This window comes from Engystomops pustulosus, chromosome 1 (assembly GCF_040894005.1).
Source record: "Engystomops pustulosus chromosome 1, aEngPut4.maternal, whole genome shotgun sequence".
Classification (NCBI taxonomy): Eukaryota; Metazoa; Chordata; class Amphibia; order Anura; family Leptodactylidae; genus Engystomops; species Engystomops pustulosus.
Genome location: NC_092411.1, coordinates 162,184,862 through 162,205,542, shown reverse-complemented (window position 1 = coordinate 162,205,542; position 20,681 = coordinate 162,184,862). Strand labels below are relative to the sequence as shown.

Here is a 20,681-nt window from a genome sequence, read left to right as displayed (position 1 = left end):
ATTTAAAATTAATGCATCGGTACAAAGAAGTCAGCCCAGAGACTTCAACAGGGCAAAATCTAATTAGTACATATGAAAAAACAAACCACCACAAAAATTAGATAAACAACAAAAAATGCATCAATTGTGGGAACTTGCCTCTATTTATAGGGACTAACAAGTATCTGATGAATAGCTAGTGCCAGTATTCATATGGAAATAGCTTAATAGCTTATATGTAATATTTAGTATTGAAGTATGATAAATGTTAGTATAGCGATACTGATATTATAGAAGAGAATTAAGATATTACCCCAGGTGACTATATTGGTGTATTATGGGGTCTCCAGTATTAGTATTTTATTATCTAGGGGTATCCAGTATTACTATATGTTCTGGGGCTCTCCAGTATTGTTTGTTTGCTTTGAGGTCTGCAGTATTGGTAGTTTTATGCTCTGGATGTCTCCAATTTTATTTTCTGCTTTAGGGTCCCCAGTATTATTTGTCTGTACTTATCTGTAAAAGTACAACTGTAAAGTCTACAAAATTTTACCTTATGTAGCAAAAATAAGCAATTCTCTAATTTACTATAATTACCGTATATATTCGTGTATAAGCCGAGTTTTTCAGCACAAAAAATGTGCGATCTGCCGGCTGTCGCACACTGTGATGCAGCGCTGTTGCCGCTGATGATGTCAGCCAGAGAAGATAGAAGGGCGAAGAAGCCGCCGGGAGCCGCGATGGGGATCGGGAGACGCGACTAACATCGGGGACACCGGAGGGTGAGTATGAAGTTTATTTTCTTTTATCTGTATGCTACACGGGGGCAGGCCGTATGCTACACGGGGGCAGGTCGTATGCTGCAAGGGGGCAGGTCGTATGCTGCAAGGGGGCAGTTCGTATGCTGCAAGGGGGCAGGTCGTATGCTGCAAGGGGGCAGGTCGTATGCTGCAAGGAGGTAGGCCGTATACTACATGGGGGCAGGCTGTATACTTTGTGGGGCTGGCTGGCTGTATACTACATGGGGGCTGGCTGGCTGTATACTACACCCTCAGCTTATACTCGAGTCAATAAGTTTTCCCAGTTTTCTGTGGTAAAATTAGGGGTCTCGGCTTATACTCGAGTATATATGGTATCTATCTGCAGCTGTTTAGCAGCAAGCGGAGGTTTTACCTTGCCCCCCAGACTAATCTCCATTTGCCATACTTCCTGGTTGCCACGGGAAACCATATACTACAGCTAGAGACAATAGGACGCTTGTTGAGAGGGTCTGTAAGGCCTGTAGTGATATCACAATCATGTGACTCATTATATGCTTCAGGTTGCCCAATTACAAACAAGCTGCCCGGAATCCTTTGAAAATGCTTAGTGTGATGTAAAGGACCTTCAGTGATGTCACAAGCAAGTGACTCATCACATGCTTCAGATCTGCCAATTACAAACACGTTGTCCTCTTCTGGCTTCAGTGGGGAGAGCTAATCAAACATGACCAATGCGTGTGAGGTGCTTTTGATGTGGATCGGACCCCCCCGTGGCACTTACCGGGGGGTCGGATCCTCCACTGACAGCCCGAGGGTCTGCCAGTGCCCAATCTTCCGGGAGCCGGGTCCCTGCATCCTGGGAGGATTCGGCTGTAATACACTGAGCATGCATAGCTCTGTGAGCATGCACAGCTCATGCACTGTGTTAGCTGTATCTGAGCTTGAATAAGTGATCAAAAAATCACTTGTTCAAGCTAACATGTCAGTAAATGTAAAAAAAAAGTTAAAACAAAGATTTTTTAAATAAAATTAAATAATAAAAGAAAGTGAAAGTCCCCCAAACACCAAAATTCCCTATACACAAGTAATAAAGTACAAAAAAACCCACGTCTGTAACCATCTGCACAATAAATCAAAATTGGACCCACTCAGTAAACGCGGTAAAAAAAACAAAAAAAAAACACAAAAAGTGATCCAAAAAAGTTACAAGCACCAAAATGGTACCACTGAAAAGAACATCTTGTCCAGAAAAAAATAAGCCCACAACAAGCTCTGTCAACCAAAAAATACTAAAGTTAAGCTGCTGTACAAATGTCCATACTAAAACAAATGCAATTTTTTCTATTCTAGTTTTTCTTTAATAAAATTGGACAAATATACATAAAACTATACAAATGAGGTATCACCATAATCGTAGTGATCTGAAGAATAAAGATAATATATTATTTTTTATGTTACAGTGAACGCCAAACCCCCCAAAAAAATGCTAACACTCCAAAACAAGAATTGAGGATTTTATTTCCCTCCACACGTAAAGAGTTAATAAAATCACATCAATAAGCTAAAGACACACTAAAATGAAGTTTTTTTACAGTGCATCTCGTCTCGTAAAAAATTAGCCCTCATTTGTCAAAATTGCACAAAAAATAAAGACTGTACAGCCTACAAGACCTTTCCCAACGTGCGTTGACATAGATCGGTACGGCGGGTAGTGACTTACCAACACAGTTCAGACACAGTGACCGGGTCAAGATGGCGGCTGTTCCCGACAGCCATTCATCCAGAAGGGTTTCGTCGCCCCCCCCCCTCCCCAGGTCATGATCGCTGCTATAGGCTGATCAATGCAGGCCAGTCAATAGCAGTGATTTTACTTATGACATCAGTCATACCAATATCATGTCTGTAGACACGGTGATCGGGACAAGGTGGGCGGCTGTTCCTGACTGCCACTAATTTTGCCTCACGATCCAGAGGGTTTTTGCTGCCCCCCCAATGATCATTTCACAATGTGTACAACACTACACCACATATTACACCATGCTAAATTTCCCAAGGCTTGTGCATTCAACAATTAGGGTCACTTTTCGGGTTTTCCTCTGTTTTATACCACTAGGGCTCTCAAAATGCATCCTGACACATGTGAAGGATTTCTGTCAAATTTGACTTCTAAAAGGCAAACATCCCTTTTTCCTTCTACTGTGCACCCATACAACATTTTATATGCACATGTACAGTACTTCTATACCTGGGAGAAATAGTTTTACACATTTTTAGGGGTTAATACATTTATTATCCCTTGTGGCTATAAAAATAATTAGGGGTAAAAATTACCTTTATAGAAAAATTTTCACCTTTTTCCTTTTTAGGGCCAAATTGAATCAAACAACTTTATGGGCAAATACACATATTACACTTTGCTAAATTCTCCAAAGGGTGCACTTTCCTAAATGGTGTCAATTGTTGTGGTTCTCCACTGTTTTGGTACCACTAGGGCTCCAAATGCATCCTGAAACATGTGAAGAATGTCTGCAAAATTTGGGTTCTAAAAGGCCAACGTCCCTCTTTCCTACGGTGTACCCATAAAACATTTTATTTACACCGTGGGGCAATTTTATACTCGGGAGAAACTAGTTTTGCACATTTTTGGGGGTTCATTAATCTTTGATCCCTTATTGCTTAGAAAAATTAGGGGTAAAAGTGACTTTTTTGGGAAAATTTTCACCTTTTTCCTTTTTGGGGCCTAATTGAATCAGACACTTGTTGGAGCAAATACACAAATTATACCTTGCTAAACTCTCCAAGGGGTGTACTTTCGAAATTGGTGTCTCTTGTTGGGACTTTCCTCTGTATTGGTACTACTAGGGATCTCTAAATGCATCCTGGCACATGAAAACTTTTTCAGCCATATTTGTCCTCCAAAAACTAAAACAACACTCTTTCCCTTCCAAGTGCTACCCTGTGCTCGTGCAGCAGGATACAGTGACAAAATCGGTATTGGTATACTCTGGAGGAATTGCACTAAACATTGTAAAATGCATTTTCCTTTTTAACCCATTGTGAAGGTGCAAATTTTTAGTGTTCAATGAATATATTGTAAGATAAAATTACATTTCTGTAATTTTACTTTCATTTATTTTTCATCCTCATGAAACGCTCATAGGTCTAACAAACTTCTTAAAGGTTGTTTTGAATATTTTGAGGGGTGCAGTTTCTAAAATGTAATGTGTAATTTGTGGTGGTTTTCTGTCATGTAGGCCTCATAAAGTCACCTCTTACTAAATTAGCCCTCCAAAAGTAGGTTTTGATGATTTTCGTGAAAATCACACCTAAAGTTATAAGCCTCCTAGCATCCTAAAAAAAGTAAAGGACATTTAAAAAAATGATGTCAAGTTAAATCAGACATATGGAAAATGTTATATATTAAGTTATTTTGGTGATATGACCAACTTTCCAAAAAGTCGCAAATTTTTGAAATACAATGCGTCACATAAAAACAATCCCAAATCAACTGGATATGTTAAAGCGTACCAATGTTATAACCACTTAAAGTGACAAATGTCAGATTTCAAAAAAAGGGCCGTGTCAGGAAGGTGCAAAATGGCCAAGTCGTTAAGGGGTAAAATAGTTTGCTTTTATGATTCACTTTATGATCTTTCTAAAGTAGTTATATTCAAGATCGCTGCCATCTACAACTACAACTCCCATGAGCCCTCATTTCACAGTGACAGCTCCTCCACCTTATGCTCTGCTCCCAGTGATGATCTAACAGGCTGTCCTGCACTGTTACCACACTAATGATGTGTAACTGCCATCGCTGCACATTGCCTCACTGAGATGATGTCTCACCACAACACAGGCCATACCGGATGCACTGCAAGCAACCGACTACAGTCAAACATAGTGATGATCACATGACCTGCCCAGGTAGGTGCAAAATATGTGATGTGGACATATGACCATCAGCCATATTCTTATCTTGTCTCTCCTCCACAGGTAAAAAAAATCAATAGACTGACTAAAGGGACAGTAGCATTTTAATTATTCATTATAGTGTATTTCCACAACATTTTTCTGCTAAGCTTATGTATTCATGACATTAGTTTATATTTGTTAACCCGTTTGATTATGAATTATGATTATTTCTGGAATACCCCTTTAAACTTGAGCAGTGTGACATGAAGGCCCTTGGACCTATGAATGTTGCTCATCTGATTGCTTGTTCATGATAATACTCTGTAATACCGATGTATTGCAGGGTATTAGCAGTGTGCATGTGCATAGGCTGACTCTGTGCCTTTAAGATGACGTCATTGACGCCATCTTTCAGGCAGTGCCTACAAGCTGCTCTGGGGTCCTGATTAGACCCCAGGGCTGCCATAGGAACGATGGACGCCCCCTGAAGACAGCGCTGTGGGGCCGATCTTGGGGGAAAGACCCCCTGAGGCATGTTAAATGACGCGGTTGCGCATTTAACAGGTTAAACAAACGCAATCGGAGCCCACTTCGGCCGAGTGTGTTACACTGGGATGTCGGCTGTTAGCTACAGCCGGCACCCCGTGTATCCCAATGCTGGTTCGGCTCTGTTCCAGAGCTGAGCCGGCATCAGCACTGCAGCGGTAAGTCACTTCGCTCAGCGGCGGATATATCCTCGGCAGAGCTCGAAGGGGTTAAAAGAAAGGAATGTCGTACAACTTTTTCTTCCATGATTTGACATGGCTTTGTGATGGAGACACCATTCTGTCCTTAAAAGGTTTAATATTGGATTTGAGTAAGTTGATTAAATGGAATTCTGTCTAGATTAGCTTCAGATATGTACTAACTGATAATTTTCACCAAACAGTTTAAACATAGGGATCTTCATATGAATATTGCCTAAGGTCCATGCACATGGCCATATTGTGGGGCGTGATATAACCCCACAAAAGGAGTTTCCAGGCTCCGACCTCTCAGTAGATGCAGGCACAGGCTCTGCCATGTTTGACCTGTTTATACGAGGTCTAGCTTTACTGAGTTTTTTTATATAGTCTCCAGCAGATTTCTGGCAGGTGTTCAGGGCCCCCCGGATCAACGCCACCTGAACACAGCCAAAGTGGCGTGCGGGGTGAAAAGAGCTGAAAATTAGCGGAGATGGCATAATAAAGAAGGCATGGTGGAAAAGGCATAATAGCCAGATGGCCACAAAATATACATCAGCTACTATCCTCGGGCGGATTTGCGGCATGGCCGCTAAGTTTCCTATGCAGCAGTATTCATCTCCCTTCTCCCTTCCCCTTCATAGTATCATAGATTAGTATCATAATATCAAAGTTTATACAACTGAAAAAAGACACATGTTCATCAAGTTCAACCAAGGAAGGGAAGGGATTGGATGAGGAAGAGAGTTATGGGAAACAATTCTATATAGCAATATCATCAATATATATATCAATGTTATTTATGTGTAAAAAGGCATCTAGACCCTTCTTGAAGCTCTCTGCTGTCCCTGCTGTGACCAGCGCCTGAGGCAGGCTATTCTACAAATTGACAGTTCTTATAGTAAAAAAGCCCTGTCGCCTCTGGGGATTACACCTTGATTTCTCCAAACGGAGACAGTGCCCCCTCGTCTTTTGGTTTGATTTAATCTAAACAGCTTACCACCATATATTTTGTATGGACCTTATATATATTTATATAAATTTTTCATTTCCCCTCGTAGTCGTCTATGTTCTAGACTAAATAAATCTAGTTGTTTTTAATCTTTCCTCATAACCAAGACCCTCCATACCTCTTTTTTGTGGCTCTTCGTTGAACCCTCATCAGCTCCAGGGCATCCTTTTTATGGACCGAAGCCCAGAACTGGACAGCATATTCCAGGTGAGGCCAAACCAATGCCTTGTGCAGTGGTAATATTACATCCCTATCACGAGAGTCCATACCACTTTTGATACATGACAAGATCTTGCTGGCTATAGAGACAGCTGATTGACATTGCATGCTGTTATTCAATTTATGATCTACTAGTACCCCCAGGTCCTTCTCAACAAGGGAGTCTCCCAGATTTACTCCCTCAAGGACATATGTTGCCTGAGGATTATTAGCCACCAGGTGCATAACCTTACATTTATCCACATTGAACCACATTTGCCAAGTGGATGACCTAACATTTAGTTTGTCCAAGTCATCCTACAGCCTATGAACATACTCTCATATAGACTGTACGCTACACAGCTTGGTGTCATCTGACAGAGTGCTATTAATTCCTACCTCTATATAATTTATAAATATATTAAATAGTAGTGCGCCAAGCACAGAACCCTGGGCTACACCACGCATAACTGGTGACCATTCTGAGTAGGAATCATGGACCACAACTCTCTGGATACGATCCTTCAGACAGTTTTCAATCCGATTGCAAATGAATGTATATAGTCTTTTACTAACCTTTCCAATATTTTCCCCACAATGGAAGTTAAGCTTACAGGCCTGTTATTGCCTGGTGAAGTTCTAGAGCCTTTTTTAAATATTGGCACAACATTTGCCTTGTGCCAGTCACTTGGCACCACACCAGACATTACGGAATCCCTGAAGATTTTAGACAGCGGTACAGCAATAACAGAACTGAGTTCTTCAAGAACTCTGGGGTGTAACCCATCTGGTACAGGAGCCTCGTACACATTGATTTTATTGAGCTTAGATTGGGTCAAGTCTACATTCAGCCAGTCTAGTATATTACAGGATGCATGACCCGCACTGGCACCACCCACGTCAGAAGTTCTTTCTTCTATTGTATAAACAGAGCTAAAAAACTCATTAAGTATCTCCGCCTTCTCTTGGTCTCCAGTCACTGATGCCCTTCTTCATCCCTTCCCAAACATTCCCCCAAAATCTGGATAATTGTTAGAAAATACTGTGTTTTGGTGACCCACCAAGCATGGCCAAAATTAGATTAAGTTATTGGATTGTCAGGCTAGTGGATCAAAAACAAAGCTTGCTTTATTTAGAACCAAAAATAAGTGTGATGTCAAAAATGGAGGCAAATTGTAAATCTTATACAGGCGGTCCCCTACTTAAGAACACTCGACTTACATACAACCCATAGTTACAAACGGACCTCTGGATATTGGTAATTTATTGTACTATAGTCCTAGCCTACAATAAACAGCTGTAACAGTTATCACATGTGTCTGTAATGAAGCTTTAGTGTTAATATTGATTCTTATGACAACCCAACATTTTTAAAATCCAATTGTCACAGAGACCAAAAAAGTTCTGGCTGGGGTTACAATGATGAAGTATACAGTTCTGACTTACATACAAACTCAACTTAAGAACAAACCTACAGACCCTATCTTGTATGTAACCCGGGGACTGCCTGTATCTATAATTTAACATTAATGTAACACTCAGCTGAAATGGGGTGGATAGGAGCACAATATTTATTATGTTCCTAAAAATAATAATAATAATATGCTCCCACAATTCATTGCCTATTTCAGTTGAATACATTGAGTTTCTTTCTGAAAATACTATTGCTGGAAACTCTTAACAGAGAGGAAACTTTATGGCATCCCCAAAGTGAATCACAAGTTCTGCAATGCACAGAAAGAGTGTATGTTAATGTATAATGTACACCATTCCTATAAGATGAATATATAAACACAGCCTAATCTCCAATCTTATTACATGAAGCAAAGCTGAGAAGAGAGCTCTCAGTTATAATAATTATTCTGGGTCGATGAATGGTTAACTCCACAAAGCAAATGCAAGTAATGGAAGGGGGGGGGGGGGAATCTTACTTCCGGAGTAAGAACAGGTGGAGCTTGAGAGGGGTGTTTGTGTTAAGAGAACAGAAAGTAAGGTTATACGAGGACACAGTGTCTGTGTGTGCATTTAGGAAAGTACTGTAGATGTGCATGTGCAGTAAGACAGAAATGCTCTGTACTGTGTTCTCCAATGCACAGTATTCTGGATCACTTTCACATTAACCTTTTACATTTGTAAAAAAGTACCAATTCTAATCTAAAGGAAAATGGTAAGGGAGTTCCTAGAGGTTATTGTACTAAGGGTTTATTGTAATTTATGTTTCCTAGAAACCATGTATCAGCAGTATGTATGAATATCTGAAGTCTATGGTACAGTAAATATTGGATGGCGTCACATCCAAGCAGTAGGTACATATGGTAGCTTCTGTCACTTCAAAAGGATTTTTTACTAGGAGAGTTATCATGAGGAGAATTTTCAAATCACTTATCCTGGAGTCTAAATTTGTTGTAATTTGCTCCAAATCTATTAATATGGTATAATTGGGGCAAATTTATGAAAATTGTCTCTTGTCCCTTAAAAATTGGCTAGGTGCTGCCCCAGATTTGAACAATAATTTACTCCAATTGCTGGCATAGATTATAGTAAGACCGTGCCCTAGTAGGAGACATTCTCTCCTTCAAAGTTGCACATTTCGATAAAAAAGAAACCATGCCTCAAAATTTTAACTATCATACATTTTAAGGCCTTATGGGCATGTGCATTTATTTCTCCTCATTTATTGATATTGGCTCATGCCAAAGGCCCCATGCATGAACCAACTGCCCAGGCTGCAAATTATATAGCAGGTGTTATTCCTGAGCAGGCTTGCAGCCTGTGCAAGCTTTTTCAGTGTGTTATGACAGACGGGACCAACAGCCCTAATCAGATTAAGTTGTAAATAATAAAGTTTCACCCATGTTTGATAAATGTGAAGTCTTTTACAATTCTGCCCTGAAATAATTATCTAATTTTATTCCAGATATTTATGATAAATATGGAGTACATCAACTTGACAGACTAACAACGGTCAATCATCCAATAAAATTAAAATAATAGTGAATGTTATAAAAGTAAAATATGCTTGAACAAATAAATCACAAATCCCTAGAGAAGTCAGGATATCCCCCTCCTCCCAGCAAGAAATATTCTAGTTTACTATTTATTTGCTCCCAATGAAAGCATTTGGAGGCTATGCTAGACCCATTGACCTTGTATTTGTTCTAGGCATAATACAAACGTAGATTAAATAGCTGTACCTAAATATGTCCCTGCACAATTATTATTTAAATGAAAAGTCCACACCACACCCACAACATATTCTGAAATGGTTTGGATTTGGGACCTGACAATTGAGATTTGGGTCCATATAGCTAGAAGTAATGGATGTGGTTGAAGTCAGAGAACTATGCTTGCCTACAAAATCAAAAACCATTATTTACAGGCCTATTCTGAAAATATGAAGCACTGAGCATTCCCTAAATTTAACCAGCAACTGTCTATCTGTTCTGATGAAGTTTGTTGTGAAAGTTAAATATCGGTCTGCAAAGTCTTATGTCTGTGGTCAGCAAATGTTACCTAGATCAAACTGAAAACTAGCCACAGACCAATTATTTCTCCAACAAAATAACTAGTGGCAAAACAGTGTATGCAAAAAGGGATCTAAGGTTTATGTACCTTTTATATGTTTATGTAATTAAAAGAAAAAAGTAATGGGGATATATATGGCCTTATGCTTCAACCTTATCCAATAACAAAGAAATTTCCCAAACCAGCTAAGCCATTAAATTTAGTGACAGACACCATTATAGCCAAGAGATATATGATATAAATCATCTTCAGGGATACAATTATTTCTTTATCAATACAGGTTAATTTTTGGTGCTTTTTTTCCTTACTTATTCTTTGAAATTGTACAGTGTATCATTTTATAAAAAATTTACAGTCAGAAAAATAACAGTGTATACTGTAAATAGACTTGTGCTTGGACCCTGGATATTTAAGCAATTGTGGGCATAGGTGGTCTGAAATGAGGCTTACACTGTAAGCCAGAGAGCCGACTTCCAGCATTATGCCAAGGCTTTGCCTCTTAAAGTTTTTTCACATGCAGCCCCTTTGGTTGTAAAGCACAAGTCAATGGTCTTCACTACACAGCTGATTTGTATTTAGCATGAATGATCACTAGGCCACAAAATACTGAAGAAAAAATATTGAAGACATGTTAATGCACAATATAGGCAGTCCCTTAATTAAGAACAACCGATTTACAGACGACCCCTAGTTACAAACGGACCTCTGGATGTTGGTAATTTACTGTACTTTACCCTTAGACTAAAATAAACAACTCTAAGGTATCTGCCATTAAGCTTTATTGGTAATCCTGGTTCTTATGACAACCAAACATCTATAAAATCCAATTGTCTCAGAGGCCAAAAAAAATTTGGCTGGGCTTACAATTATAAAATATACAGTTTCGACTTACATACAAATTCAACTTAAGAACAAACCTACAGAAACTATCTTGTACGTAACCTGGGGACTACCTGTAATAGAATGTATTTTTACATTATAGTCTGCATGTCTAAATACACAAATATTGAAAAGTTCTGACACACAGGTACATAAACAGAGGTAACAATAAATGTGTATGATAGATAGATAGCAATTTAAACAGCAGGTGCAGTAAAATGCTATGAAAGTGTGAACAATTGGTTTCTGCTGCTTACTGAGAGTTGTCATACCAGGCCAAGGTCACTTCACACACGAGGCCTTTTCCACCCACCAGTCCATTAACCCCTGGACTACCGTTGGAACATGTAATAAGATACACAAAAAATTGAACCTAGTTTTTGCCAAGCTTCAGCACATTAAAACTGGGGGGGGGGGGTGAGCTAGAAAACACCCACAATTATTCAGTACCCCAGGGAATAAAGGCACTAATTCTATAACCTTAATTTGATAAAAAATAAACAAAAATCCTTCACTTACAGTATTTTACAGTGCATTAAATATATAGAGAATAAACTGCGCAGCAAACTTCACAATATCTCACAACCCCCAACCCACCCACCCCCTTGAGCATAGAGATGGTGCCAAATGTCTCTCCTCTGCACTACATCATGAAACATCAATACATAAAGTTATAGAATATATTTTGTAATATATAAATATATCTGATATAAAAACATGTCTCAGAAAAGAGCGGGCAAGAGGGTGTGGGGCGATGGGCGGACTAGACATGTGACTCCCTTTTTTTTAAGCGTAGAACGGCCTGTAACACATTCCTGTGAAAGAAAAACTTGTTAAAAGCCTGCATCCAGAACTTTATCTGAATTAGTATATTCAACAAAATAAACACAAGTGGAAATGTGACTTTTTTGAGGATTGACTTCCGTCCCACTTACAATCAGTTTCTTCTCTCATCATACTACCATGTTCTAAAAAGCCACACGTCTAAACTACCATCCTTTTAATGTAGAAGCATAGCTTATGGCTTTATTCTGATCTGTTTCATCTAAATGCAAACCTTCTATACCCACATTGCCCTGTATTAAGCATCCCATAAAGATGAAAACAGAACTGCGTATTACAAGGCTGTAGAATGCAGCGGGAAGTAGAGAGAAGGGTGGGAGAAGAGTATTTTAAGCTGCAAGACATAATAAGTAGATTGAAGTTACTTTACCTGTGTCAGACATAAAGGTGAAGCATACATGACTGTATAAGGTATCCTCTTATACTCCACTGTTACATACACAAAGTTACTGAGTCACAGGCAGCAGCTGTACACTTGCTATTTCTTCTGCAATCCCACATCCAATTCTTTGTATCCCCCAAAAGTAAAAATATTCCTGCAAAATACACATTAAAAAAGGCAGAAAGGCTTCCTTTGGGAATTCCAGATTTGGATAGTGGCAGGAGGTTTTCCTTTACAAATCCCTTCTTAAGCACATTGCCCAATTTAGGCTTCCTCCCGGAGAGGTAGAAGGCAACTTTGTGAATTGTGTTCCATTAGGAAAATGAGCAGAGAGAAACGATAGAATAAAAAAGACAAAAAAAGAGAGGAGTGTGGGAAGGAGGGGTGGGGAGGAGAAAAATGAGTGACGTCCTACATCAAGCCCATCCTACACTACTTTAAAAAAAACTGATATAAAATGACATCCCTTTAAAGATGTAGTATCTATAAACAAAGAAGGAAGACACTGTCGGTGATAGAGGCTGTGCTGCTCCCTCTGCACCTCAATACTATTCTAGTAAACAACTGGTTAACCTAACACAGCCACCAAGGAGAGAATGGTGAGATGTTACCACCAACTAGAGAGTAACTGCACATCAGAGACTTTTCATTTTCTCATGTTACATTACAGTGTGTAGTGGCATTGAAAGGGTTCACTGGAAAACTATTTTACTAGGCAACTTTCTATATTATTACGCTTTGCGATTTATACTTTAAATCTCCAAGGCAGTAATGGCATTCAAAGTTATGTACAAGCACAGTATATGGTCAGACCTATATTGAGTTAATACTCTTTTTACCATGCTGAAAATGGTTGTCTGTATTCAGGCTTTGTACATCTGACTGAGACTTTCATATACAGGAGATGTAATATTATTTGAAGGATATGGTCTTTTATTGATGTGAACTTGAATTCTTCCTACAATGTAGATCTATGGCTGGCTTACGTTAGAAGGGTGTCTGTACCTTTTCTTTCTCTTACACTTTTCTGTAGTCGTTTCTTACTGTAGCTCATATGCAATAGCCGATTTACTGCACCAACTGATATCCTCAGGGTGCCAATCTAGTTTAGAGCTATGGCAGAGCAAAGGGCATTGAGAGTGGATCCCTGCATTCAGTGGCCCTCGGGCATAACTTTGAATGGGGCCCCAGAATAACTAAACCCACCCCAGCCTAATAGATTGTCCTGAGCTCCTGTGTACAGCAAGTGCTTTATTATCCTACAAGGCTTGGTTACACAGAAACTTCTCGCGTGCCCGGAGCCACCTCCTAGTTTTGATGTGAGGGCACTGCAGCAGTAAGGACTGCGGCTGGCAGCTCTGCCAGGCTGCCTCTTCATTTGCATGTGATTTTCGCTGCCCGTGGGTAGATGAGGACACGGCACTGTCCTACATGTGAGGCTGCTCGACCAGTAACGTGTGGCCTGCTCACAAGGAGTTTGTGTAGCAGAATGGAGTTGCTGGGCTGCCCCTGGACACTTGTCTAGTCAGGTGAACCCCTTCTCGGCTTCATTTCTAAGTTCATCCCGATGTCTGTGCTGGGTCCTCCTCTTCCTACGCGGCCATTTTTAACCAGCTACAACCTCTAGTCTGTGAAAGCAAAGTTTCCCCACCCCCTTGTCCTAAATTCCCCTCCTCTGTTACAAAGCTAGACATAGCGGGGTGAAGGGATGGGGGTGTCCCTTCGCCAGTCAATACTGTCCTATGTATAAAGTATGTTGCCCGCAAAGAAGCCACACTGCCGGGCGGGCGCTTTTCTCTCTCCGCGGATGGCAGCACCCCACCCTGCCACAGTGCGCTGGAACTGACACCTACCATGATCCAGCTCCCTCACTTGCTGTGCCCGCTATAATGAGGAATCCACAATTAGACTGGAGGTGCCACTCGCTCTTCTCGGGTCCATGCTGCTTGGGTAGAACAGAAGGGAAGTGATGAGAACGCCATCAAGGTCCCTTTGTGTCCTGTCTCAGTGGCCACTGCGGGTCCCGGTGCCCCCGTCTCCTTTAACTGGTGCTGTGAATGAAATGCTGAGTAACATAGTGTGAGCTCCTGTACTGCCCTCCCCGCTGCTTCAGCTGGGGAATTACTGGGCCGGAGGGAGGGAAGAGGGAGTTGGGGATGAAGAAGCACCCTAAAACACCGGGCCACTGTCTAAACTGCCTGTTTAGAATGCGACCTCCTTTTCAAGGGGACGTCACCCTGCGCCCTATGGTGTCCCAGCAGCCCCTCAGGGGCTTCATAGCTGGAGAGTGTGCCTTGCTCCTCAGTGTACAACTCCTAAGGCACCAGACTACGTGATGCTATCACACAGCTACATGTGCACTCACAACGCATTCATTTCTCTACGTTCACATTTCAGGTCAGGTGTGCCCGCCTCAATATTTACCCTGGACCTCTAGTCACCCCCTCCTTTCCTGTCATGTGTCGCCTCCTCCTTATCTGCATGTCCCCTCCTCATCACACATTGGCTGTACCCGTCTGGCCTGTGCCCCCTGGCATCTGCAGGGGTGAGGGAGGAGCTATGCTCACTCATCCCTCCCATAGACTGCACAGGCGGTGGGTTAACTACTTCATCACAATGATTCAGATTTGTAATGAAACACTTTGTACTAAGGCTGTGTCTGCAGTTTTATTAAGCAGGCGCCTTATCTTCCCACAAAGATACATGGCATGTAGTGCCTTAAACAATAGCCTATGTTTTACAGTATAGCAATTGAAAATGTGGCTAACGCCTGGTGCACGTGGATATGTTATGTGCCTGTGCCTCCCTGTGCTTCTAGTTTCATAGGAAAGCATTCAGTTATGTTGGACAAATCTGGCAAAAAAATAAGTCCAATAAGGCCTTTGGCTGACGGGAATACAATACTCTTTGAAAGAAAGAAATGATATTCTCATTGTAAAGAGTTTGCCCTGCATTTGCATATATTTATTAACCCCTTAAAGGAAACCTACCACTTGAAGTGGCAGGTATAAGAGGGAACTACCGAGCACCAGCTCAGGGTGAGCTGGTGACGGAGCTTATTTTTGTTAGTGTTTTAAACCGCAGTATGGCGGTTTAAAACACTTTTTAAACTTTACTGCCGAAGCTGCTTCGGCGCAGGGAGGTACGCGCTCGGCGCACCATGCGCGCGACCGTGCACGCGGCTACATAGGAAGTAAAGGAGGGCCGTGCGCACTAAGCCACTTTTCACCTTCCTGACGCAGCCTATTTTTAAAAATCTGACATGTGTCTATTTAAGTGGTTATAACTTTGGAACGCTTTAACATATCCAGTTGATTTTGAGAATGTTTTTTGTGACACATTGTACTTCATGTTGGTTGATAAATTTAAGCAATATGTTTAGTATTTATTTATGAAATTGCAACACCCTCGCCGATGCAAGGCAGAGGAGTGGTTGCGAATACGTCCCACCATGTAGCTTGATCAGCCCCACAGCATGTCACTACATCACACTACATAGTCCTTATAGGACACAGGGGAACATTGCAGTGGTAGATCCTGCCTGGTAAGTGTTTTGTGTGATGTCATATGTGTCAGCCAATCACATGTATTACACTCTGTTTCTGTGAGCTGAGATGTAATTGGAGGAGCAGCCACCACCTGACCAGGGGGAGTACAAGAGCCCTGTTCAGGAAACTTCCAGAAAAAGTGAAGCTCTCTCTCAGAAGAGAGTGCAGTGTGAGGAGAGAGTTCACTCTCTCAGATTAGAGACTCTGAGGAGACTGTGCAGCTAGCACACCAGACCAAGAGCAGGAGAGCCTAGCCCCTGCCTGAAGAGTGGAACTAATAGCTAGTATAGTGAGGAAAGGGGTATCATCCTACCTTTAAGGGTGATACCTGAAGCAATCCAGGATAAAGCTGAAGCATCCTTCCAGGACACAGCTACCTCCCAGCCTGCCCTTTGCATCCAGGCTGAGGATCCATCCTGTGGCTCCCTCCAACTACATCTCCAGCACTCCACCATCCTGTTAAAGGACGTTGCTGCGGTTCCTGTCGGTTCCAATAAAGAACTGTAAGTTGTTTTTGTTCAACGTCTGCCTCCGTCTGGTCCCTGCTACTACGGCTGTCACCATCACGGGCACCCTGTCCACCACACAGAGACCCATACTCCAGACACCAAAGGGTTGCCCCAGGGAGATCCCCTATAGCAGCCTCTCTCTCATCATTTCTTGCCAACACCACCCTACTGGAGACCTGCCAGGCTGTAGGACAGCCCTCCGGTTCCCCATACCAAGCACCGTGACACTAGCGTGCCTAGGCCGCAACCGCCAGCCACTCAGGTACTGCGGGCCCCGGCTGTCTCCAGGCCCAGAGAGAAGGCTAGGCCCCGATGGGGGATGTTGCAAGTGGCGTCACGAACAGGATATATACTTCTGTGCCTTATTCTGGCACTATAGACTGTACTTTATTACAAAGACTGTGCTGCCTAACGCTGCTGCCATCCGGGTTTAGGCCCAAGTGATTGTGTGCATTACTACTTTGAACTGTGTTATACTGCTGCCACGTGCTGCCGAGCACCGCTCAAGCACTCAAGAGGTTAAACCCTGCACTTTGTCAGCTCTACTACATCCGGCGCTGCTGCGCCTGAAGCAATTTACCTCAGAGGCGTGTGGCGCAGCAAGTACTCACTGGCGGGAACTCCAGAGTCGTCACTAGGCTCCGCCCCCTACGCGAGTGGCGCAAAGTACCGTGGAGGAGCTGAAGCGTGTGCGGCCGGCAACGAAGAGGGTTAATCGGCCATCTTGGATTTCGGCGCAGGCCGAGCCTCAAGCCTGCCAGCAGTGTGCGCGTCATCCGGAGTTCCGGGGCACGGGTCCTGCGACTGGAGGAGAACACCGCTGAGCATCACTGAGCCCCTGCTGCCTGCCGGACATCGGGAGCGGAGTCCTTCATGCACCGGAGCTGTCCTGTCACCGCGGCTGATCCTGAGTGAGTACCGCTGGGGAAGTTAAAGGGGGGTAGAGATTGTTTCAGACGCAAGGTTATTGGCTCACCTCCCAGGGAATAGTGACTGTGTCTTAAAGTGCCCACGTCCCATTCTAGCCATCACCCATAGCAACGGACATTGTGTAACCCTACAGACTTCCCTCAGCTAGGCCAGTCATGTCCGCCCAGGACGAAGATACGGGACTGGAGCAGGTCCCGTCCCCTGGTCCCTCCTCAGGGTGCCGGAGCATGTTAAGCCCTCCAGAGAGTCCTTTCACCCCTGCTACAGCCAGGGTCCCTGGGACCCCCACCATGATGCCTCTGACTATGCCTACTATCTGGGGGCCCCCTGGTTACCCCACTACAAGGGAGAATCACACACTCTCCCTGAATTCAGGGACAAGTTGTTAGCCACCTTCGCCCTGTACCCGTTCACAGAGGAACAGAAAGTGGGCATCCTAACCGGGCAGTTGAAAGGACCCGCTCTCTGGGAAGTCAAGTCTTGGCCCCGAGAACAGTGTCAGAATGTGGTCCAAATTCTTGATAGGCTGCGCAACACCTTTGACAAGTGTACTGCCTCAGAGTTGAAGCAGCAATTCTTCGGGAAAAGACAGGAGCCCCAAGACTCCCTCCGAGACTTTGCCCTCTCCCTACAGGAGACATGGAAGGCCATAACCCGTCTTGATCCCAAAGACGCTGAAACCTCTGATCAAACCCTGAGGGAACAATTCATTAATGGACTTGTTGATAGAAATCAAAGGTGTCAACTAAAGATCCTCTCTTCTCAACATGCCCAGGCCTCCTTTCTTGAGTTTAAGGAAATTGCCATTGACATATTAGGGGACCGACTGCCTACTGGACCGCAGAAAGAGCCTGAATCCGTGGAAATGGAGGAATATGCTCTATGTTGCCATCCAACGCAGTCAACATCACCTACTCTGGCTTAGCAGGACAGGTCTCTGATCTGGCGGACACCCTGTATCAAATACTCGATCGGTTGACCCAGTTGGAAGTGACTGTCTCCGCTATGAGGAAGAAACCTCCAGAGAACTCTGTACGGTCAGCTACCCCTCGTGACTCTCCGGCCAAACAGCTACCAAGAGAAGCGAAGTCGTTAAGCACCTGGAGTCAGAAGAAACCCCGCCAGCGGTGCAGCTACTGCCATAAATATGGGCATGAAGAGGATGGATGTCGTCAGTTAAACGACAAACCCTTGGAGCTAAGGGACGACCTCCAAGGGAAGAACCTGTAAGTCCCTGAGATGCTAACTGGATGCCCAGGTCCGTGGGGACTCGCCCCATGGTTCATGTAACCATCAACGGAGTTACCCTACCGGCCTTAATTGATACCGGCTCTCAAGTGACCACCCTCCGGAGTGCTGCCTTCGAGAAATGCCGAGGAGGAGCATCCTTAGTCCAGCCTCCCAAGGCTTACTTGAACATTATTGCTACGAACGGGAAACCCGTACCCATCAGCGGCTACTGGGAGCCCACACTCGCCATTGGAGACACTGAGTTAACCAGACAGGGCGTAGTGGTGACACGAGTGCCCGAAAACGGTAACTTCTCCCTGGTACTGGGTACCAATGTCCTCCGCAACTGCTACCCTGAAGTGCTGAAGGCTCTCCACGACTCCCTGCCAACAGTGCCCAACGGTTCCTGGAAGGTTAATTCAGGAGACTATGCAGGTTCTAGCGGTGCAACAGAAGTTTGCTGGCCCTAATGGAGAAATCTGCAGAGCCCGGATCAAGGATCCCCAACCTGTCCGCCGTTAGTATGGTGTCGAGCCTACATGGGCGTCCAAGGTCAAGACTACCAGGCGATAGTAGAACCTCTACCAGCTGATGAAGACCTGCCCATTCTAGCCGCCAGGAGCCTAGTCACTGTATCCCGAGGACAAGTACCCATTCGACTACTAAATGTGGGAGACTCCCCAGTGGATCTGAGAAAGTACCAAGCCGTTGCCACTCTCTTCAGCGTCCATCCTTAAGACTTGGTGGAAACCTCTCTGTCTGCCTCCCAACAGTTGGAACTGAAGCAAAGTGCTGAAGGTGAGCCTGCCGAGCAATCCTGGTGGCTTGAGCTCTATATTGGAGACGACGATTTTACTCCTGCAGACCAAGTACAAGGTGTCCTGGATGTCGTTATGAAGCACCACCAGGCCTTCAGCAAACACCCACTGGATTTTGGGCAGACTACCCTGATCCAACATACCATCCCTACTGGCTCTCATCCTCCTATCAAGGAACGATACCGGCCCATACCTCCAGCCTGCTACCAAGAGGTGAAAAAGCTGGTACAAGAGATGAAGACAGCCAACGTTATCCGGGAGAGTCACAGCCCATGGGCTGCCCCGCTGGTCCTTATGAAGAAGAAGGATGGAACCCTTCGATTCTGTGTTGACTATAGGAAGATCAACAATATCACCCACAAGGACGCCTATCCTCTGCCTCGAATCGAGGAATCCCTCGCAGTCCTAGGGTCAGCTGCCTACTTCTCTACCCTGGACCTGACCAGTGGCTACTGGCAAGTGGCCATGGCGCCGGAAGACAGAGAGAAGACTGCTTTCACCACCCCAATGGGCCTGTTCGAGTTCAACAACATGCCGTTCGGGCTATGCAACGCCCCAGGCACATTTCAACGGCTGATGGAGAGATGTTTGGGTCATCGCAACTTCGAGACCGTCCTGCTATATTTGGACGACATCATCATCTACTCCAAGACTTATGAAGACCACCTCCACCATCTGGCAGAAGTCTTCCAAATCCTGACCCAACATGGGTTGAAGGTCAAGCCATCCAAGTGCCACCTGCTACAACCTAGCGTCAAGTACCTCGGACATGTGGTGAGCGCTCATGGAATTGAGCCAGATCCAGAGAAGATTGCAGCTGTCCACGACTGGCCTACCCCATCAACCATACGGGACATCAAAAGCTTCCTGGGATTTGCCAGTTATATAGGCGTTTCATCCCGAAGTTTGCCCAGCTGGCGGCTCCCCTGCAAGAACTTCTAAAGGGCCTGCCAAAAGAGAGCCAACGTTCCCGAGTATCCAATGAGTGGACAGCCGAACGAGAAGCTGCCTTCCAGATGCTCAAGCAACGGTTGACTGAGCCTCCGGTGTTGGGATATCCAGACTACAGTCTGCCTTTCACCCTATACACTGATGCCAGCAAACAAGGCCTAGGGGCTGTACTATCCCAGCTCCAAAATGGAACTGAAAGGGTCATAGCCTACGCCAGCCGTTCCCTCCGAGAACCGGAGCAAAACGACCAGAACTACAGTTCCTTCAAGTTGGAGTTTCTGACGTTAGTCTGGGCTGTGACCGAAAAGTTCAAGGACTACCTGGCTGCATCCTTCTTCACTGTCTTCACAGACAATAATCCCTTGGCGCATCTGAACACCGCTCGTCTTGGAGCACTGGAACAACGGTGGGCCTCCAGACTTGCCAGCTTCAACTTTACCATCAAGTACCGGGCTGGTAAGACCAATGACAACGCCGACGCT

General features: G+C 43.9%; 1 protein-coding gene across 3 annotated transcripts in view; it reads right to left on the bottom strand.

Annotated features, from left to right (window-relative positions):
* NFIC (nuclear factor I C) overlaps positions 1-14,419 on the bottom strand; it is a 173,838-nt gene extending 159,419 nt beyond the window's left edge. Inside the window, exon 1 of one of the 3 annotated variants that reach the window (XM_072113627.1) lies at positions 14,067-14,419. In XM_072113627.1, coding sequence (XP_071969728.1) covers positions 14,067-14,069 — 3 coding nt within the window. In that variant the 5' untranslated portion in view covers positions 14,070-14,419. Of the gene's footprint in view, positions 1-12,201; positions 13,051-14,066 lie in introns of those variants that run through there. The other 2 variants (XM_072113634.1, XM_072113622.1) reach the window with 2 other exon arrangements.
* Positions 14,420-20,681: the final 6,262 nt, after the last annotated feature.